This window comes from Rhodnius prolixus, unplaced genomic scaffold (genome assembly GCF_049639745.1).
Source record: "Rhodnius prolixus isolate KJV_2025 unplaced genomic scaffold, Rpr scaffold_3, whole genome shotgun sequence".
NCBI classification, from domain to species: Eukaryota; Metazoa; Arthropoda; class Insecta; order Hemiptera; family Reduviidae; genus Rhodnius; species Rhodnius prolixus.
Window position 1 is genome coordinate 28,322,786 of NW_027411603.1, and position 24,081 is coordinate 28,346,866.

The 24,081-nt window shown below is 38.1% G+C and overlaps 1 protein-coding gene across 1 annotated transcript; it reads right to left on the bottom strand.

Moving 5' to 3' along the window:
• Positions 1–17,523: 17,523 nt before the first annotated feature.
• On the bottom strand, positions 17,524–20,190 carry LOC141452277 (uncharacterized). Its single transcript, XM_074124250.1, has one exon. The coding sequence runs from the start codon at positions 20,188–20,190 to the stop codon at positions 17,524–17,526; it is 2,667 nt and encodes an 888-aa protein (XP_073980351.1).
• Between the last annotated feature and the right edge of the window lie 3,891 nt (positions 20,191–24,081).

The following is a 24,081-nucleotide window of genomic DNA, read 5'->3' on the forward strand; positions in this document are numbered from 1 at the left end:
TAACTAGCGTTTTGGGCAACCTGACTGGTTGAATGCTGTGATTGTGAAGAGTTTGCAAATGGAATGTTGCATTTGTTTAATGTGAGTGTTTGAGTGCGTAAGTTTATGATGGCTTGGTTGTGTGTAAGTATGTCTCGTCCGAGTATAGCCTGGAATGCACCCTGAAGCTTTGACACAATGAATTCACCCTTAAAGTGTGAGTTCTTGACGCCGTCCGCATGTAGTTGAAGGGACGCGACGCTGTAGTTAGGTATAATCTGGTCAGTGAGTGATTTTAGTAGTATGTCTGAAGGCTGGAGCTTCTTATTCTTACAGTAAGAAGAATCAATAAGGCTGTGACTAGCGCCTGTGTCCACGAGAGCATGAATTAATTGTTTATTGAATCGTAGGTCCACGATTGAATTATCGTGTGATGTGAACGCCGGGATGACTGCCGTAGTTGTGTTCTTTTGAACCCCTTGAGACTGCCGGGGATTTAACCGTTTTTTGGTTTTATTAAAAAACAAGCGCGAGCTGTATGGCCTAATTTGTTGCAATACTGACAGGTTGGCGTGTTAGTATTGCTAACATTATTTTCATTCGTGTTAGATTTAACTACATCAGAATAGGATTTTGGCTTGTAGCGCTGAGTAGATGTAGAATTCATGGATTGGCGATGGTTCGTTTGATTAGCGTTTTGATTTCTGTAATTATTTGGCCTTCTATTAAAATTACTAGCTTGCGGTGAGTTTATACAGAAGTTAGTGCGTGTTCTATTTTTGGGAACAGTACAATGTCTATCAAAGTGTGATCCCGAACAATGTCTGCAGGGTCGATATTTAATTACATTAAATTTTGGTTGAGTATTATAATATTGTGTGCTGTTACGCGCACGATTTTTTATTGAACATTGCGAGTGAAAATGCATGGCTCCGCAATATTTGCATGGTGACGGAGGTAAAATTGAATTGGTATTGACTGGAGTACTCGGGGTAACTGCGAAAACAGATGGAGCTGTATCTGCCGCCTTAATTTCTCGCAGAGCCGTTGTATATTGTAAGGCACTGTCTAAAGTGTCTGGTAATTTTGTACGAACCTCGTTTCTTAAGTTTGGAGGTAGTAGCCTAATAAAGGTATCTGTAGTGACCTTATTGAGGACTGTTGGTAAGGTCTCTTTTGGGTTAGCTTCCGCTTTGTCGACCGAATCGTCGGGTGAAGCCTGCATGTTTGTTATCTGACGTAGCAGTATAAGGGGTGTTTGCTCCTGATGGTACCGATTAAGTAATAATTTGGAGATGGAATCGAAATTAATTACCTTTCCTTCTCGCGTTAATAAGGATTTTTGCGTATTATAGAATGTCTTAGCGGTCCCCGTGATTTTAAATTCTAATATTTCTAAAGTGGTCTCGTCGTCCCACTTCGATAACCTGGCGCATCGTTGGACTTGTTCTAAGAATAATACTGTTTGTATTGTTTTCCCCATCAAAACAAGGGATTTGGTTTAACAGGTTTAAACTAGCTATGATGGAATGTTTGTCCTGGGTTGGGGGAGTGGGTGCAGATCTCTCCTTCTCTGCTAATAAGTGTTGTACTGCCTCTTCTAAGGACATCTGTTGCCCATTTAAATTATATGTAGCCATGTTTTCGGATGTGTTAAAAAGGTTACCGGATTGTGAAACTCTTTTCTTATTCCCCCTAGTTTTCATAAGATTTTTTTGATAGAGAGAATGTACGAAAATATTAACGACGGGAAAATGAAATTAGATTACTTATAAAGACAATTAAAATGAACAAAAGATAAAATGAAATAGTTGAATAATAAAAAAAATTTCTAAAATAACAATTAATTTTAAAGCGTGACTTACTTGAATTTTGCTGTTTGAAGTCTACTGGAATCGCCTGTTCGGATCCCACCGCTGCCACCAGTTGTGATGGGTTCAGATGGTTTGAAGAGGAGGTTTATGATGCGGGAATTAGTTAGAGATTTTAATGAGTTGATATTCGGAATATGAATTACGAGCTTACGAAAATAAATATATATATATATATATATATATATATATATATATATATTTTAACAATAATTTAGACGTTTGTAAAGATATACTACTGTAACGGAGGTGGTGAGGAGAAGAAGCAGCAGTAGAGTGGGGAGCGCTCGATAGTAGTGGAGTGGGGCAAGCGGCCGGTTGGTCTGTGAGGTAGTATCGGCCGAAGCGTGGCCTGGAATGCAGATGCAATAAACAGACAGTTAACACGATTACAGATCAGTAATTATACCGCTGCTTATACCTCATCACCTGGAGCGCCTTGCTCGGTCCGAGCTAAGAGAGAGAGGTGCAGGCGAGGAGTGGAGCAGAGGTGTGAGGCACTGCTTGATTGGGCCCAGACGGAAGGAAGCGACAGCGAGGATTCTTGCGTGAGGCACTTGTGTACTTTCATGTGTTAACCGCTAACCTGGGGAGTTATTTGAAGGGACTTTAATTTTGTAGGCTTACGTTAAATTAGAATTAAGATATTAAATTAAGTATTAGTTCTGTAGTTATTATTTAGAGTTAATAGTGTATTGGGGATCATTTGGTAATTATTATTGTTCTGTACGCATTCAGCTGAATGGCAGGGGAATTTTATTAGTTAAAAAGAAGCGTATTTATTTTATATTGTAATTAGAAAAATATATGTTTATAACCTCTGAACTAACCATGTTGTACTCTTAACACAACCCAATTCCCTCTCCTTACACTGCAATAATTTAAAATGATTTAAATTGTAACTATAATGACGTTTAATAGATATATGTTTAAATACTTAGATAGGGGCGCGCTCGCGGTGTAACTCGCTGGTCGAATCTTGATGTTACGCTGGTAAAATACTGAAGAATAATCCTCGACTGCCCCCCACTTCCTGTAGCGAGACCATATATAGCCATCACCACACATTGACAAGTCTTGTAATTACGGGTCACACTCAAACATCTCTTGCCGTGTGTTGACCCTAGTCTTGAATAGGCCGGGTGACAGGTGTTGGAAGTTATCAAAGGGCTGTTAGTCAGGTATTCGGTCTTTTGAGTGTTTAGTTTGTAGCCAGGTGGTCACTGTATACTGACCGTATAATGGCCCTTTTGAAAGCGGTGTGTCTTTGGCGGGCGGCCCCTTTTTGCCCGTGCACTGACCGCGGCACTTGAACTAAATACTAGCGTCTGACTGGCACCACTAGTTATAATTTTTATAATGAAAAAATATATATTTTTCTTCTGTTATCACTCCTTCTTGTTATCACATCACACAGTCAAGGACAACTGCCTGCACCTTGTCACGTACGCACAGTCGCTCTCTCCTTCCAGACCTCCAATGCTGCCAACCGACACAGGCACAGACTTAAATTTCAGACAAGTGAAAGGTTTATAAGGAATTAGCGTTCGCATTAGGGGGGAAGGATAATTTGAGGTAGAAGGAGAGCTGGGGTTACGATAGCCCGTTGGGTTTGGTTGATATCTCTTTTGAGGAGGATTACGCGGTTGTTGAAATGGGGATCGGTCTGATGGTTGTGATTTTGTATACAATTGGTGTATTAAGAACATACATTTGGTATTTAAGATTTCTCTTAATTTTTCTAAGGATGTGGGATTAAAAGTCATTACATGGTTAGATAGTTGCCATGGAGTAGTTGAGTAGAAATGATGGATAACTTATCTTTCTACACACTGCATGGACGTTTCTATTATTTTTTCGCTAATTCCATCGATCATATATTTGGCATGGATTAAATGTGTTATTGACTCTAAGCGAGTTAGATAATCAGTTGGAAATTCTTTAAAGTGTGGTTTTATGTTATATATTTCGGCCTTCAAAGTTTCGAAGGATTTTGAAAATGAAAAGTTTCTTTTTAGTGTCTAGTAGTTCTTTTATAGTGTGGATTAATATTAATGATTGAGCGGATCCCGTGAATTTAGCCTTTACTTTATTAAGGAGAAGGTATTCGTTAGTTGCGCTTTCTATAATATTCGGTTTACAAGTTACATTATAGACGTCTTCAGTTATGAATATGAAGACCGAAAGTCAGTTTTTAAAAAACTGTATTTGAAAAGAACACTGGATAATAATTACAAAACTTAGAGTAATCAAACAGTATAATGTGTAACGTAAAGAGAGTACTATGGGTGTGTCTACCTTCTCGTGATTCAAGGAGTATATGTATTATTTGTCGGGGGCTTATCTATGCAGGTGTTAATCTTACGGGAACAGCGTTCATAACTCCTCCCTTCTTAAGCTGATGATGTCCTCGGCGAAGGGTTGAATATCTCCAATTTTATACAAACTTCGGTTGCTGTGTCTGATTTCCTAAAGTTTTTATGATAATTGTTTTTCAATATGTATATTATTACAATAGTTATACCTGCAATTACATAAAGAATTATCACATAGGTATTATCTGTTGGTAGTTCATTTAAGATTTTTAAAAGTTTTAACTTTATGATTAAATGGTGCAAGTTTTCAAAAGAAAAGTTTACATTACTAGGATAATTTACATTTGGGTTTTCTATATCTAACAATTTGCATTCCCAATAAGTAAAGGGTTGAGGAATTACCCCGGTGAGCATGATGTGCGGTAATACATCATTACCCAACAGCAGCTCAATGGGCTGCGGATAATTAAAGGAGGGGTCTGCCAGGGGGGGGAGCTTGGAGATGGGGCAAACTGCAAGCAAAGGGCCGCGTGGGCAGCGGAGGAATGATATCCTCTAGGATGGTGGCATGAACCCGCAACAGGGGGGGGTCTCCGCGATGGGAGATAAAGAAGTGGGTTCGATACCGAGAGTGAGCGGTAATAGCGCCGCCGAGTGTGAGCAAGTCGGAGTAGCACTGGTGAAGGGGTGAGCGGAGGTGGTTTGCGAACCGGTGCGTAATGAGCGTTTGGTGGCTTCCGCGTCGATTAGAGCGCGCACGAAACCGTGAATGTTTTGATTCACAGCATGTACCGTGATGGTAGGCATAAGTGGGTATGGATACGCGGGGGGGGGTAAAGGCGAAAAGGATTGGCGGAAACCCTCATTCCGCGTCCAATAAGGGGCGGGGAACGCCGGAGCGGATATGCCTGCGAGAGGGGGGGAGTTCAGCCGGTTTAGGAAGAGCGGGCAAGGGAGGCGATTCATCTTCGGGCGTGGGGGGAGGGACAGTCCGCCCAGCTAAAGCGCGGCGGAGGAGACGTCAAGGCAGGTGAACGGTTTGGCGAGGTGGCAGTGGGGTTGCCCACAGCTGATACATATATGATACATTTAAATTTGTAAATATTTATGTATTTAAATAATTGTACATATTTATGTACTTGATAAAATTATAATAAATCTAAATGAAAATTATTAATAACATCTGTTGCTGTTTGTGTGTGATCCTCTTCTAAATTTGCATGCATGTATGCATAATCAGATCCAAAATCATATTCGATAATATCATCATCTGTGTGTGGTGGTACATTTGCAGTTGATGTATTTGTTAATAGCTGAAATAGTCCTAATGGATGTATTTCAGCTGTTAATTGTTTAATATTATTATCAATACGATGGGCCCAATAAAACCTACGAATGCGCGTGTGAAATTCAGGAGTTTTAGAAAATGGGTCTCGGTTACATGTGACAAAAACAGAAGTACGATTAATTAAGTTCTGAGATTCGTATTTAATATTTGCTGGTGTTGGTGTACCAGCAAATAGTAATTTAAAGTTTTGTAAAGCCATCGGTTCAACATTTGGTTCATCGAAAATCAGTAAATTACGACGTGGGCAATCCTGAAAAGGAAACTGAGAAAATCGATTGCTATTACCTACTTGCTATTATCCTGTATTAATCATTAGTTTTCCTACAATGTTGGCAAACCAGGTTTTACCAACACTAGGAGGACCACTAATTAATAGGCAATTACATTTTTGAGATTCATGTTTTAATAAGGAAAATAAAAAAGAAAGAAATGTAGCAGTATCGTGAGTAAACATTTGAAGTGATAGAATGGTGTATATGAATGTGGCTGAATCTGTAATGGACATTAATGTGTGTGGTGGTGGGTAATACTGAATATATTGAACAGAGTCAAGGTATTCTATCAGATATATTAATGTTTTCGTTGATAATGTGGTGCGGTGTATCTTTAGAGCATTTTGAAAGACAGGATCACGTTCTGTAATAAACTGAAATTCGCTTTCTAACCAAATGTTAGAGGAGGTTACGTCATGGTCTGGAACGATTACATGTGTTTGTAACCACCGGAAAATCGCCTCAATGGCATATTGCTTTCGAGACCAGATCCGGTGTCGGTTACTTTTTCCAGCTCTCGAAACAGTTGACGTAGTAAACGGACCGCACCTCCTTGCGAGGATCAAACAGATACCCATTCATTGAAAATCTTGAATGTTGGTTTATATAGAGTTTCACAGGGAATTTTTGTCCCTTCATTTTGTAAGATCCTGTATTTTGGACAAAAGAAATATTCCATACCTGTATAATTTACTGCTATCTCTTGATAACGATTCTCTGTCGTTCTAAATTGAACAGTTTTTGGTGTACACTTAATATATATATATATAACTTCACCGCGCGGCAAGGCTGTATATCCTTCACCACTTGTGTATTGGTATGCAAACTCTTGTGGTTTCGACTTAGCTATAGATAACATATTTAGAATAATCTTTCGGTTGGTCTGACATCGTGAATATTGTAATTTGTGAGACACAAAGTGGTCTCTGTCCCTCACTCCTCTTAACTATGCGCCGCTCTGCTTTTTTTTCCCTTCAGCAGTCCGAAGTACACCTTCACTCTATTCTATTGTTTTATGCATAAAAATACGTATTTCTTATTCTAGGCATGCATTTGATTTATAAATTAAATTATTTAAAATTAAAATTATTACTAAATTTTGTTAACCGAATTTTATTCGGTAACACCTCATTGGCTATAGACTACTTTTTCATTCTTTAAGTCATTATTATCTATTAGACCTATCTTACAATTATTATTTTTTACTTTTATTTCAATTATATTTAATCCTTTTTTAATTTTATATTTTCTTCTACTTTATTTATGTTTTCATTTATTTAATTTACTTTATCATTATTTTTATCCCTTATGTTAAACAATAAATTTTTTTGTCCCTTAACATACCTTAGCAAACTAGACTTAAAATCTATGGTAGCGTTAATGCTTTTGAGTGTTTCATAATCTAATAGTAAGTCATATCTGTCCGAGAAGGTGAATACGTAAAATTTAGTAGGTGTGTCAAGAGTATTGGGAAAAGTCTTGTCTAAAGCGTTCTGCAGGTCTACCCTTATTAATTCTTTCAGACACCCGTCTATTTAAATCTCCCTTATTTTGTACTTCTTTGGTTCCACTTTGATTTAAGCTCTCACATTCTTGCAAAACTTTATTACTATCTGTCTCAAGACATTGTAATTACAGTAATTTTATCTGTTTTAGTGTCCAAAACTAAATAACCCTTTGATTCATCAGCATTCCCTACAAATATTCCTTCCTTAGCATGATTGTTTAATTTGCTTCGTTTTACAGAAGGAACATAATAAAGGAGCTTTACTCCCGAATACTTTGAAACCACTCACATCAGGTTTTCTCTTATTTCACAATTCATATGGTGTTCTCTCACAAGTTCTTGTCGGAAGACAATTTTGCAAATATACAGCCGTCATTGCCGCTATACCCCAGTATTTTTGTTCCAAATTTGCATCATCTAACATAGATCGTATCATATCCAATAGATAGCGATTTCTCCTTTCAGCCACTCCATTTTGTTGAGGTGAGTACGGCACCGTTAATTCATGTTGTATTCCTTCCTGCATTAAAAAATTCTTCAAATTGTCATTTACAAATTCCCTACCTCTATCTGTACGCAATAATTTGGGGGTCTTTCAAACTTACTTTTTACAAAAATAAAAAATTCCTTTATTCTTTGGGCAGCTTCATCTTTATTTTTCAACATATAAATGGTGAAAAAACTAGATGCGTCATCAATTAATGTAAGAATATATAAATTATTACTAGGAGTAGGAACCTGCAACGGGCCACAAAGGTCTGCGTGAAACAGATCACCTACTGCTAATGTTCTATTTTCTGCTGTTTTAGGATATGCTTTATCAGCCATTTTCCCTTTCAGACAACTAATACATTTCATTTTTAACTGGCATTCTTTTATTGCTAATCCATAAACCAAATTTGTCTCGCTTCATTTTTTTAATAACTCTAGGGTCACGATGCCCAAACCTTCTATGCCACACATGTATGCGGTTTTCATGAATAATCTTTCACAGATTTTCTAGCCACGTCACCATAATTTAAAGCGTACAGTTCTGAATCTAGATATTCTTCTGCAACAACTTCATTACTATGTTTTACTTCACACACGCCATTTCCGAAGACTATGTAATAACTAAGGAACGGATTTTTATGTATTTAAAAATGCCAAATATTTAATTAAAATATGCATTTATTTTCGTCAATTATGTGGAAAATATGTGATTTTCTTAAAATATTTTCTGGAATATTTAAGTAAAATGGACATTTTTTTTTATGAAAATGGATTATTTTTTTGGGGGGGGGCAAGTTATAATTATTTATACAAGAAAAGAACATTTTTACAATTTATAATAATTTATTAGGAACAAAATAATTTGTTTTTACAAGTTATAATGATTTATACAACAAAGAACATTTTTACTATTTTTAAAAAGATGTGTTAAATTTTCAATTTTGAAAACTTCACTCTTCGAAATTGTTTGCAACCACATGAAATTTCAAATGTTGGAACGTAAAGTGACGACGATCTGGGCGTAAGATGGACTTGTAACGACTAAAAGATCGTTCAACATCTACAGATGTTATAGGTGCCTTGCTGAAAGAAGTTATCTCGTTGGTTGTAAAGGGTACACGATGTTCTGAGGTGACTTCTGTTCCACTGATAATATCAGAAATCTGGCAGATGGTCTCCCACCCTTTGTTCTTGCTCAGTACTTCTACCAGTTTTGATCTGATCAGATCTCCTTTACTCCCAGATATTCCTTCCACCTTTTCGATGACTTTTTTAACGTTGGACACGTTTTCTGTCAGTCGAACATTTTGGGACTCAAGTTGGGTAATGGCTTGTGCAAGAAATACGCAATTGTCAGAAATGAATGCAAGGTCGTTCCTTAAATTAGGTTTCTCGAATAAAGACTTGGCTGTATTTATCGCTACTGCTTCGTCTTCGAGATGTGAAAGGACATTCTTGATTTTATTGTAGTTTTCACAGTAATACTGAGCTGCTTCCAGCCAAGTACCCCATCTTGTCAATATTGGTTCTGGTGGAAGGCACAAGTCTGGATAGAGATCTTTTAGCATTTTAATGCGACTTGGTGCTTTTAAGAATACTTTTTTAACCGAGGAGATTAAGGAATCTACGTCACTGAACAAAGATCGGAAAGTTTCTGCTACTCGATGCAAGGCATGAGCAATACACGTCACATGAATTATCTTAGAATAAAATACCTGAATAGATTGCCCAGCCTTGACCATGTTGGGGGCAGCATCAGAGAGAAACAAAAGAACTTTTTCGTTCAAAACTCCTCTGGGCCATAGGATATGCATTGAGGCATCGAAGAATCGTGAAATGGTGGAATGTTTGCATTTTTCGAGAACTTCACAGTTCAAAAGGAATGGCTTTGAATCCACATCAGCATCACTGTCAAGTTTTCCAATAACTGCATTGGCAATATACCTGCCCTCAACGTCAGTGGTTTAAACAATTGACACCTAAATCTTTGATATGTTCTCGAATTTTGGTTAGTGTATCTTTATAGATATCTTCCAGGTAGTTCTTCCGCAGAGTGCTCTCGTCAGGCATTTTTCCCCAATATAGGTCTCTAACAATCCTTTGAAATGAGGATTTTTAAGTTTGTGGAAAGGGATATCTGCTCTAACCAAAGCCCGACACAGATCTGTACTCAGAGTAGACTTACTTGCTGATGGAGATGTAAGGAGGGCTTGATAGGACGTCCTCTCTTTCTTTCTGTTTTTATTCTCTATGTGCGATCCGGTGGCAATATGTTGGGTGACTTGGGAACGTTGAGAGCAAGAAACGCGCTTGTCACAAGCTGTGCAGTACAAAATGTCTCCATCACTTCGAAAAAGTTCTGCTGGAAACTCGCGAAGATATTTAGCAACCAGTTGTTTGTTTGAGGCCGATGTTCGTGGCATTTCACCCAAAAAAGAATACACTAAGTGACCGAACGAAATGAATTGGACACTTCAACGAACGAGCTGAAAGAACAGTCAACGTCAGACAACTTCAAAGAACTAACAAGTGCCCGTCACTGTTTAGCAGCATTCTGTGTAAATTACAATAAACATTGTACCCACTGTGATTCACAGCCCTACAGTCTGTGGTTCCTGTCAACCACCTCCCAATTATGAAAATATGCCCAAAATGAAAAATATGTACATATTTTGATTAAATATGTAGAAATACGATATTTATTTATTTTAATCAAATATGTATAAATATGCGATAACATCCAAATATGTGGAAATATGTGAAATAAAAGTAGACTCAAACTGCTTAAAAAGTGTAAGTATGAATACTTCTAGTTGAAAAACGTCTGTAAATTGGCTAGAAAAAAATATGTAAATACATACGAATCCGTTCCCTACTTATAACACTTATAACAGAAATATAATTCAAAAAATAAATTTTATCAGACTAAGACACGATAGCTAAAAATTACATTAAGCGAAGTGAAACATGAGATCACCACTTGGCGCCCTTTTTATAAATTTGATGACTCTATCTAAAGGTATTCTGAGTGGAGTCCCGGGTTTCGGCACCATGAAGAAAGTTTGAAGGGCTATTAAGACCTTCCTAGACAAGGACCATATCGGGGGGAGCAACAGGAGAATAATGGGAAACAGATAGATAAGGGGAGATCAATGTGGTGGACGCCACAGCCACTCAAAATACCTTCACCTTAAGGAAATACCAGTAATTTATTAGCAACACAATGTTCAACATAAAAGTTATTGTTGATTAACTCAGTTAGCTTATTATTCACAAATTATATACAGAGTTACAACTGACCTGCCTGGCAGTCTTTATAATATCCCTTCTTATTTTTTATTGGGGAGTTGGTTTATTAGTGTATGCACTAATAAAACATTAATGTTTGTTTAGTGATCTGAGGTTTAACCGTGTTGTCTGTGGATATAGACATGGGCACAACTTGGGTGTGATAATTTCTTGGGTGAATTGTCTTAAATGTTCTTGTAGGAGTGTATTGTTTAGGAATAAATTTTGGTTGTTGGTTAGGAATGAATTTTGAAATTTGATTTCGATTAAATTGGGGTGTATTTAACTTGCGTTGTGTGACAATTGGTGTTTTATTGTTTTCTATATTGTATTCATTTATTAATATCTGGTACGCTTCGTTTAGATTACGCGGGGTTCGCGCTCTTATAGAAGTGCCTATTGGTTCTTTAATACCTAAAAGGAATTGTCTTAGTGCCAGTTTCTCGAAATTCTCGATTAAAATTTGCCTCTTCGGAGTTTCTATTACCGATCCTACGATTTGGCTAGAATACTGGTTTGTTAGTTCTTTAATAGCAGAGTAGAATTCTAGGTGGGTTAAATGATTTTGGTTGAGATTACATAATTCTCTGGTGATAGTTAAGTCATCTTTACCAGTTGTAAAAGTGTTTGTTAGTGTCAATTTTAATTCTTCCCAGTTCTGTATAATTGAAGAACTGATTTGCTCTTTTGCAGGGGATTTTATTTTGTTTAAAATAATTCTCATTAAGAGTTTATTTTGAGGGTGATTTGGTTGAGTAGATGTAGCGAATAGAGCGATTATCTCTTAACATACTTCTATGAATTCTTTTAGCATTCGGGAATCTCCGTTAAACTCGGGGATGATATTGATGTGTAATTTGTCAATTTTGGGCAAATTGGCTCCTTGGGTTGGAGGGTTTGACATTACTGGTGGGTTAGGCATTTTATTTATTTAATTTTTTAATTATAATTGTTTAAGATTGATTTATACGAATAAGGATGTACCTTTAATTAAATTTTAATTTTAATTTGGATACGTGGTTAGTATCACATGCACATTTAAGGAATAAAAATGTTTGGCTACTATTACAATGATATAATTTTAAGTAACTCACGTAATTACTAGGATGGACTTCATTGGGCGAAGACCAAACGGCTCTTGATGTTGGTTGTCTTGCTGCTTATGATGTTGGTTGTCTTGCTTCTTATGATGTTGGTTTCCTTGTTGTAGACTGCTTTGAGAGTGCCTCCTTGTTCTTCAGATGCTCTTTCAGGATGTAGGCCTTTAGAAAGTTGTGGGTTGCCCTCGCCTTCTCACGATGTACTCAGCTCGGGGTCCACAGGATCTTCCTTTGTCGTCAAAGAGTTGAAACTCACGTACAGGAAAAGCGATGCCTTCTCGATGTACTACGATGGTTTGTACTAGGTACTACTACTGTGTATCCTAAGTACGGTTGCCTAGTCCTAGGTACTACTGATGTGTATCCTAAGGACGTTTGCCTAGTCCTACCGATTGCGCCAGTTATGTTTTTCTTTGGGGAAAAACCGTTTTTAAAAATTGCAACTTTATTAAATTACAAGAATATATCGGTCTACGTTAAATATCAAAACAGTACATACAACTTAAGGGTATTAAATATGACAGAGAACTGCCGGAAGCGACCTAATTAAGATGCAGAATCAGAGTGGAGCAGCACACAGCTGTAACCATAAACATAGCAACTAGTTCTATTGCCCAGTTACATTATCCTCCCCTTTGAAAAAAAAGTGGACTCCACTTTTCAAGCCCCGGGGAGGTAGTTGACTGTGCAGCTTCTGGTCCACGCCTATTCCACTCCGCATGGACAGCCGACCCTTGAATGTTCCTGGTCCATGTCTTCGCAGTTGATGAAATGTAGGTGTGCCCCGTTGGTGAGCAAGTTGCCCCATCTTGGTCCTGCGTGCTCTGTCACTGCCTTCCAGATTCGATTCTTCACGCGTCTCATCCTTTAGGTTACGTTTTCGGAGTTGAGTCGACTACGCGAGGCACTCTTCAGCACCATAACCTCTTCTGCTCAGAGACCTTCCTCCTTTAAATGGCTGGCAGATTAGGTACCTAGGCTGGATTCCTGGGTTGCCGAGACATTCTCTTTGCTGGAACTCCGCTCGCGAAACATTCCATTTCATCTTGATTTATGGGTCCTCTCATTTCCCCCACGGCCATCTCTCCGTCCACACCCCTACCGGCCGCACACGCCTATCCATATCAATACTAATAATCTGGCTTTTGCTCCATGCGCTTATTCAAATAGTTTTGGGGCCAATGAAGGTGATTGGTATGAGAATGGAATATAGTAGTTATTCTTCAGTCATCTTCATTCATCCTCTATGTGCTCTCGACGACGTCTCGGCCGTAGATTGACTCTGGGAGGCTAGAGTCGGCGGATAAACTGGAGGTGGTGATGAGGATGATAAAGGCCTCCTTGGTGGGCGGGGAACAAAACGTACCGATTTGGGTGTGTACCCTTTTAACTGCTTGGGAGAAGAGAGCGCCTCTACTTGGATCCCCTGAACGGGAGAAGCAGGACGAGGTTGAAGTAATGGGGAAGGGGAAGAAGAACTGTGTCTAGGAATGGGCTGTACAACAGGGCTGGACGAGGATTGACCAAAGGTCAATTTTGGCGAGAACCTGTCTTCCTGGTCCTTTAGAAAATCCAGGACCTGAGAGCTGGTAGGGAGTGAATCAAAGGATCCTAAATATTTCTTCCTAAATTCCTCTTGAAGGGCAGGGGAGAGGACGGAGAGAGTGACATGACAAAGTAGGAAGTCCAGGGGATGCGGAATCTCGCATTGATCTAACATGATCTGTCGGCGTGACAGCCATGCTATACAGTTGTCAATGCTAGGGTCCTCACCAGGGAACTGCAGGAAGGTCTCCATGATGGCACTGGCGATGCGCAGCCTACCCTCATATCGGGAATCGAGTATTTCCCACGCGTAGGCATAGCCTTCCTCGGAGGACTGAGCGTTTTGTATGATGGATAAAGGGGGGCCCCTCAAGGAGGATCTGAGGGCGTCAAGCCGCTTGGCGGCAGACAGGGATAACTTGTGGACCTCAGACGTAAAGGTCGATTTGAAACTTTTGTATTGCAGGACATCTCCATAAAAAGGGGTTATATTGGGAATGACCAATTCTCGAAGTTGCCGTCGGGCTAATTCAATAATAGACTCGTCCGTCACTGTCCGTCACTGAGGAGAACCTTGACACCTCGAGTCAGAGTGGCCAGGGGGAGCTGTGGCCAATAAGGGCATTATAATGGCTAGCTGCGCCGATTCAGCTAGCTCATGGCTTTCAGACAGGGATAAAGCGAGGGGACCACTGACTTCTGGGGGCAGGGCGCGCAGCCACTCCCATGCTTCCCTGTCCACAGTCTGGGACAGCAAGGAGAACATGGAAGAGTACTGACGACTGAGCTCCAAGGCATGGGGGGAACTAGGGGACAGGTCACGAACCTTTCGCGACCAACTATCTAATCTAGCTATCACATGTCTGCATCTGACTGCATGTATGTCAGAACTGCGATCTGACTGTGACTGAACTCGAGGCGTTTCTTCCAATTCGGGGGGACTGGGAGAGACTGGCGACAGTGGAGGAGTAGCTTGAATTTGTTCTTCCATTTTACACAATGGGGAGGTGCACGACAAAAACGGGCAACAGGTTGCAATAAGCTAGATGTAAACAAATAAAATTAACCAATGGCCTGACTACAGGCAACACGAATACCATAAAATAATGTATGATTACAACCAACGCAAAAACTATTTCTATTCAAAGATAGAAATAATTAAAAATAAGTTGAATTAAATGTGTCAACTAAACACATTTACATCCAAGGCTGACTGGGTCAATTATACAAATATATGTATGTATGTGAGCACACTTGAACTAATATTATAATTACAACCACTACAAAACAAAGCAAACTATCTCTATTTAAAATTAACAGTAATTTAAAAACAAAATGAATTGAATGTATCAACTAAACACATTCACGTCTGAGCCTGGCTAAATCAGATATATATATATACTTTCAAATAATAGTGGTTACTAGCAACACAAAGGCTGTTTCAGTCTATAAAATGACAACAGGGAAATTAAAAATAGTGTACATACGACAACAAAACGCACAGGCAAGTGCTAAGGCGACTTTTCGCTCCTTGGTATAACTGGCGACAGGCCAGACAAATAAAGGCGATGCTGAGGTATTCTGGGTGGAGTCCCGGGTTTCGGCACCATGTAAAAAGTCTCAAAAAGGGGTTATATGAAATGTCCAAGGCGAGGACGAAATGTGGGAGAGCAGTTCAATCTAATTATGTTGTATGGAAAAGAGGGGGAATGAAATGTGGTGGACGCCACAGCCACCCAAAATACCTTTGCCAATGCCTTACAAAAAATAACAAATATTTATTGATAATACACCACCAATTGGCTGGACAACACAAATAAGTACATATAATATTGTTTATCCTTCCTGACGGAGGGAATGTTAATGCTAACAACTTTACAATATTCTTGCCTGGCGACAAGGGAAATCTCTCCACATGGGAGTACAAATAAGTACGTATAATATTGTTTATCCTTCCTGACGGAGGGAATGTTAATGCTAACAACTTTACAATATTCTTGCCTGGCGACAAGGGAAATCTCTCCACATGGGAGTACAAATAAGTACGTATAATATTGTTTATCCTTCCTGACGGAGGGAATGTTAATGCTAACAACTTTACAATATTCTTGCCTGGCGACAAGGGAAATCTCTCCACATGGGAGTACAAATAAGTACGTATAATAATTGTTCACTTACTGAATTAAGACCTATACAAGTGAGGGGGCAATTATATGCCAAGACAACATAAATGACAATAATGGATGAGAGGGAGTTATTCTCCACTGACACTTGTATTAATATTTTTACACCAGGCTGGCTACGCTGGTTAAACCAGAAACACATTTACAATTTGTAAAAGAAAAAAAAAAAAAAAACCGAACTTGGCACTATGACGCTATATATATAAAACTTATATTTCACACAAAAAGGACGCTTCTAATTTCCTTGTGAAGTCAAGGACAACTGCCTGAGACCGGTCACGTACGCAGTCCCTCCTTCCAGACCTCCAATGCAGCCAACCCCCCACTGCATCACTCTGAATTTCCCACAAGGGGGGCCGCACCTCCTTACGAGGATCCAACAGATTCTGAGAACGAAATTTAAAGAAATAATTATTATTTTGTACAAAAACAACAAATAATCTATTATGCTCTGTAGCAAATCCCATTTGATTACAGATTCTTACATCTTCTCTTAAGACTAAGGAAAATATGTTCTTCTTATCAGCCACATTTAATATCCGTATTCCGGATGGTTTCGATTCCATGTGCGCAGGTCCATCATAAATTACTTCGTACTCCTTTTCCTCACATGATTTATGACTTAATTTCTTGGACCATGTTATATGTCCACTATTTTCCGTTAGGCAAATTTCAGTGCTATATTTACATTTGGCTTGTAAAGTAGGAATATGTATCTCATCTTTCTCCAAATCTACAACTCCTTCTTGTATAGACAGCAGTGTTTCAACTTGCACTTGAACTATTGCCTTATCGTATACTTTATCATTCAGTCTGTATACTGCACCTTCACAACTATCGTCACTATATATCACCCCTGCCAACATTACATGAAATCTCAAGCGTCTATTAAGCGGAATTTCTGAAGCAATAACACGACCAAATACAGTCGAACCTCGCTTAACGAGCATAATTCGTTCCAGAACCTTACTCGTTAAGCGAAATACTCGTTAAGCGAAACAATTTTTTTCATTTAAATTAAAATAAAAGGGGATAATTGGTTCCATGCAAAAAAAATATTGATAAAATTTTTTTTTATAACATTTATTTCGAAAAAATTATATACATACTAGCTGACCCGGCCACGCGTTGCTGTGGCTAAAGTTTTTGTTATATTACATTATAGTAAACAATCTAGGAGGAACAATAAGAGAACATCAGTCACGGAGTCCACTATGCTTTTTCACACAGATGGTATTTGTAAAAAAATATGGTGATCTCCTTATTTGACTTTCTACTACTATAACCCTTTAGTACAATGAAATTATTTACGAACAAAGACGAAAATGTTGATGTTGGTATACAAATTCACTGGATTGAGATTTGAAGGGGAAGTACGTTGAACACAATTAATTAAAATGTTCTTACACTTGATATTAAGCAGAAATCAATAGGTACAAAATAAAAATTTATCAGATTTATTATTTCCATTTAATTTTATAACAAATATAAGTATATTACAGTATAATACAGTAAATAACATGTGACGCTTAAACTCATGAATGAGGTAGGCAAGGCAGACAGTCTTAAACTTTTAAACATAAATATCTATTTTTTTGAATTATAAATACTTTCAATTTCAATTTAATTTAACACCAATCGGTGCCCAATGTTTTTGGTTAACCTGTCTTTAGCTAACACAAATAGATTCGACGGTTTCCCAACACGTGAACACGCAACATATAGTTGCCCATGAGAAAAACATGGATTTTCCAAATCTAAACCACAAATGGACATTGTTTGACCTTGAGATTTATTTATAGACATGGCGAAAGCTAAACGAATTGGAAACTGTAGCCTTTTGAAGGGTATGGTAGAATCTGATGGTATCATCGGAATACGTGGCAGCAGGACCACTTTTCCTTTAAACTTCCCAGCCAAAATGGTTGCTTCAAGAATGTTTCTGGTGATCTTTTTGATGACCAAACGCGTACCGTTACATAATTGAGGTGGATTCAAATTACGGAGGAGAATAATAGGGGAACCAATCTTTAATCGAAGATTATGTGGTGGCATTCCAGGGATATCTAATGAATTTAAAAATTCAATCGGAAAATTTACACTTTCATTTTCATCAACAACAGTATCGATTGATTTAAAAGACATCAGATCGCCTGGTAACAACTGTTGTATCTGGAAGTTAATTTCGTCAACATCAACGTTTTTGGCTGCCAAAATCGCCCGTTGACTAAGCCATTCATGATTCAAATAATTATTCTGTATATCCGGGAAAATACTCTGAATCAATTCATTTTTATCTTGAACAACAGTGCAAAAATTGTCTGGTAGTTTAATGCATTGCGTATTTGGTTGCAGTTCTATTTTACCGTTCCCAATATCTAGTAGTTGTTCGGAAAATATTTGTGCTGATGGATCATTTTGCAATTGTACTCGCATATTTATGGTCAATCGAAGTGTTTCAACACTTCGCCATAAGAATGATTGTTTCAAACATGCATTAATCTCATCCGCGAAAGTAGAGCGAGGTATAACCGGTAAGGTCTGCCGGAAGTCACCAGACAAAAGTAAGATAGCACCACCGAAAAGTTTATTATTGCTGTTTAAATCTTGCATAGTTCTGTTTAATGCTTCAAGTGAATATTTGTGTGCCATTGTGCACTCATCCCAAATTATTATAGAACTCTTCCGCAACACTGCAGCTATTCCACTATTCTTTTTGATGTTACACATTGCATCTGGTTTATTATGAACGTCCAATGGCAGCTTGAATGTTGAATGTGCTGTTCGCCCACCATCCAGTAAAGTAGCCGCAATGCCTGACGATGCTACTGCTAATGCGATTTTTTGTTGCGACCGTATTTTGGCAAGAATCAACGATATTAAAAATGTCTTACCGGTTCCACCGGGTGCATCCAAGAAAAAAAAACCGCCTTGTTCAGCAGCAACAGCCAGCATAATCCGATCATAAATAATTTTTTGTTCTGCTGTCAGTAATGGTTCACTGTTCATGATAATTGTTGCTAAACTTCCATGGTCATATTGGTTTTCTCGTTGTAAATCGGTATTGACTAAGTCGGTGGCTGGACGATTAGGTGATGGCATACCATAATGATTAAGTGGTAAATTTGAAATAAGAACACATAAATCCTCGATCAAGACCAATGCTTCATTGTACATCTCTGGTGTATAATCTATGTTTTGGCATTGATTTGTTTGTCTAATTCGGTGCAAGATGTCTTCTGTCATATAATTTTTATATTTTTCCCACAAAGTTTGTGCTTGCGAGGGATAACATGTCGTCAAAATAATTGCAAACAACTGACGAATGTTATTCGGTGTTGATGTCAACGCAGCATCAGCAAGCGTTAAGTCCCAATGGTTATCGTCTTCTAGCAATTGCAGTTCACGACATGCATCCTGGTATGTATTGAATACTCGACCATTAACTGTTCGTAAAAATTCAAAAGACGTTGGTCCGGGAACATTCACCAATAACAAACGTAAATAGAAGCACTCACGTTGCTTTGGATGTACCGTGTAAAGTCTCCCCAATGTCTTAGCTTTGAATATGCCTATAATGGAAGGATGTGGTTTTCCTTGTTTCCGTGGCTCCCATTTTTTACTGGATTTGTTCCATGTGAAATAACGTGGAACATCACCAAACACCAATGTCTTCGCGAATTGGCCAAAAACATCAGGTTTTTGACACAATGTAAAAAATTCAGTTAGAGTCGTTTTCGGAGCTTCGAACGCTCTTTGGAGAACATTTTCTTCAGTGAAGTATACACGTTGACCGTTTTCAAGATGTATTGCCAGATGTTGGACAGCAGGATCTCTTTCGTGGATGGGAAAGCTGAGAATATGCCAAATAGCTTCATTGCTGCTAATGTATCTGCCCATTTGGTATCGTGCTATTTCGTCATTTTTATTTATGTTTTGTACTTCAAATATGGCCAAATCACTGCCTTTGTTTACATATTTACAAATATACTTAATTGATTTAACAGAACTGCAAAGCTCAACATTGATATGAGCTTTGTAAGTTTTTGAAAGTAGTGGTGAGTATGGTACCACCCACTGATTATCAAACTCAACTTGATTTGGAAAGTTCGGCAGTCGCATTGTAAATGTGTGGCCACCATTCTCAGTACTTCTGCGGCGATACATTGGATAACCATCAATATCCGTGATCGTGTCATTCGTATGCGGCTTTGGGAAGTTTTTTTTACATTTTCCATTTTCCATGCACGGTGACGTCATGTTGAAAGCACCGCATGGCCCATGGATCATGTGTTTGGTGACAATATCAAATAATTCTTGATCAATTAATGGGTCTGGAATTTCGGCTGAAATTATTTGATCGATTTCTTCAGGACGGATTCTATCTTTAACCCTTGTGTGCGCACCCGGTTACCCGGGTGCCCACCACTGCTCATTTTTGCATGTAAGTGGATTAAAAATGAAAATTTCGCTTTGTACGCCTGGATCGTCGTTATTTAACTAATTTTTAAGCAAATGGTGCATTTGGAGATTTTTAAGAATGTTTTTAAGCATAAATAATTTAGTTTAGAGCATACATATGCCGCGGACGCACCCGGTTACCCGGGTACCCACCATAGAAAAATTCAATTTTGAGTGAACTATTAGCTTTTTTTATTAATTTATTTGATTTATGCACGTGAGATGAGTTGCGTAATGATAGAATATATGAAAATTTATGTAAAAAACCAAAAAAAAACATTTATTTATTGCATTCTATGCACTTGGCAAAAGTTATCGCATGTTCATCGCAAATAGGCCTATCACATTCGGAGCAGGCCTTTCGTGTTTTCCTTCTCTTCTTAATTGTTTGTTTGTAACAAATATGGCAGGAACCGATAACTTTCTTCCTTCCTGATGCATCTCGTTGAACTGACGGACCTGGATCAGCCTCCACTGGATTTACTGGCCGACCGATTACACTTTCAATAGCGATCTTGGTGCTATAATTTCTCATTATTTGCACGTTATGATATCGATCCTCAATCATTGGCGTTGCAAGTTCTTCGCTCAATTGGTGTAGAAATAACCGTCGCTGGTTGGTTTTTTTCGGCAGCATCTTATTATTTTCATAATAAATGAGGTAGGCAGCGAGTGAGGCAACGTCTAACATGTTGAAAACATAACTACCGGCCATCTCAAAGTGCGACGTTGTGTAGAGTATCTACTAATCATTTGGTCCATCGTGTCGACGCCAGCTTTATATTTATTGTAATATGTGATAATATGGGGTTTCTTCTTAGCATCATCGTTCACAGCCATGTCGGAATGCATCGTTGATATTAAAATAACTGCTTCATTCTTCTTCGGTACGTAGGAGCACAGCGTTACTTTTTCGTGGAATCCAAACATAGTAGAGTATAGTTCTCTCGATTTATTTCGAGCCATCGCACTTGGAATGTAAGGTTTATTTTTCTTCAAAGTGCCAACTAAAGTTAACTTCCATGAAAGTAAATGTTTGGCAAGTGGTAAGGTTGTAAAATAATTATCCATGGTAGTATTTCTACCACTGCCTCGGTACGCGGCTGCAAGTTCTTTTACTATTCTTTCTCCTTGATGTTTCTCTCGAACATTACCTGTTTTGCCTGTGTAAATGATGCCGTGCAAGGGATAGGCATTTTCAGCGTCGCAAACCCACCAAATCTTGATTCCATATTTGGCTGGTTTCGAAGGTATGTACTGCGTAAACTTTGTGCGACCGCGAAAAGGATAAAGTTGTTCATCGATCGTTAAATTCTCCGTCGGCTTGTACATCATAGATAAATTTGCGTTGAGCATTGTCCAGAGATCACGGATCGGAGCTGCTTTGTCTTCTTTTGCGCGTTGCTGGCGTGTATTGGCGTCGTCAAATCTAATAAAACGCATGATGTTTCGAAACCTATTGAGCCCCATTGTCGCTCGATAGAGTGGATATGAATTTGAATGCCACATAACACTTGTATGATCGATGTTAGAATTATTAACACCAGAGCAAATCAAAATGGCCATAAATGAGTACATTTCTTGTACAGTAACATGCTTCCATTCTCGCTTCGAATCTGGATGCGCTGCATTGAATGCTGCGTAGACTGACAAAGCCTTTTTATTTGTATGTCGAACGATAATATCTACCATACTAACTGTTCTTTTTCAAGGATTGCATTTATTCTAAACTTCCAGTTCGTGAAATTATTCGACGAGAGTATAGGAACAGGCAAAATAAGCTCTGACATTTTTATAAACAGCACTAATTGAAATGATTCAATTAATCACGTAACACTAATATACTTTTAATTTAGAATAACCTGTTATTAATTAATCGGTTTTAATACTTAGAAAACGTGTATCAAAGTTAAGCACAAGAGCACTGACACACAGAAAGTTGCACAGAAGAATAAAAGACCTCCAACAACGGCCAACATAACAATAATAATTTTTCTTAACAGTTACAACCTTGAAGTATTACGAACACAAAAACAATAGGCCTCTTTTTTACCACGATCAGAGCACACTGTAAAAACTCTCTCAGGTTATCCCTTGTTCACCTCAGAAAAGGTGATCAACATCGATAGCCATTAACAATCGATGTGCCCTAGTTAATATTCACGGGTTCTTCTGGGGGGCTAGACGCCATCATTGCTAGCGCTCTCTACAGTGCCATTGATGGCAAAGTATGATGGGGACTCTGTTTTATAATTATAAACCTTGTTTATTCTATCGTTTTTCAGGCTGTGGCTGATGCGAATTGCTAGTTTATCAGCAATGAAGTTGGTTGGTGGACACGGTATACCGAGCGATGAAGGAACATTTCGCCATTCTTCATTGAATTATTTGTAGGAACCAAGACGATTGTACATTCCTCAAGATACCGTGTTACCTACAACTGATATTTCTGCACCCTACGTTTTCATAGCAGATGATGCTTATCAACAATTTGTTGAAACCTTACAAAGGAAGAAATTTGACTGCAGAACAAGAATATTTCAATATAAGACTTTCGCATGCCCAACGTGTTGTAGAATGTGCATTTGATATAATTAATGCCAAGTTTAGTTTATTATGGAAACCTTTGAAACGTCACCACACTTGGCTGACAAATTTATTAAATGCGTATGCGTAACCTTATGTTAAATATGGAAGGTAACAACAATTAAGAGATAGTAAACATTCCCTCAGCTCCTTCACCGTCTCAGAATGAAAGAAGAACAAACAGTAGATCAACTAATAGCGCCTTTTTCGTTCGGGATGTTTTCAAAACACATGTTTGTAGAAACAGAATATGATTAGTTTATTGCCATATATTGAAGAGTTTCTAAAATAGTGTAAAAATACCCTACCGCTAGAAAGAATGGAGACCTACATATTAATAATCAATTATTTCAAGTATTTAGATGAAAGTTAGAATTAAGGAAGTGATCCTTAATAATAATTGGAAGATAATCCAATTAAATGTAGCAAAAATGACATGTATTTTACCTTCGAAAATGTGTACATAAAGAAGCACGTTTACTTTCACACTTGCTGTATTCATTTCTTTGGCAACATCCTCCCATTCCATATCCAACACAAGTTGTGATTTAGAGGATCCTTTTGGTCCCACAGAGGTAAAAAAAAAAGAAGAAAAAAGTTACTTTAAGTTAAAAATTAATAGAAATATATGCAATATATTATATATTGTCCTGACTCAGTTTTCTTGTTTCACCTTTGGCTTTGATTGTATTATTAGGACGTTTTACTCCTTCGCTGAAGTCGGCGTCCAAATTTTGAATTGCAAAGGGACCTTGACGTACCAGAAATACTCTTGTATTGTCGTCAATTTTGTTAGGCCATAATCCAATATCTTTCATAGAAATAGACGGAATAATTTGTGCAGCAGATTCTTCATCAGAACTTGATGAACTTTCTGCTTCTTCGCCAGTATGTGAAGCAGGTCTTTCCTCTTGAACAACATTGGAAAATGTTTTTTCGCCTTCGAGGGCTGCTTCTTCGCCCGTATTTGAGGCAACAATACTAAAAGAACTAAAAGTTGACTTATGGGAGATATATTTGAGTAGTGCTCCAGTATTTTTAGTCTGTATTTCCTCCCTTCTCTTCCTTTTCTTTCTAAATGACGCACCACTTTCTTTTACTCGTTTCATCCTAGGGATATATAATAAAAATATA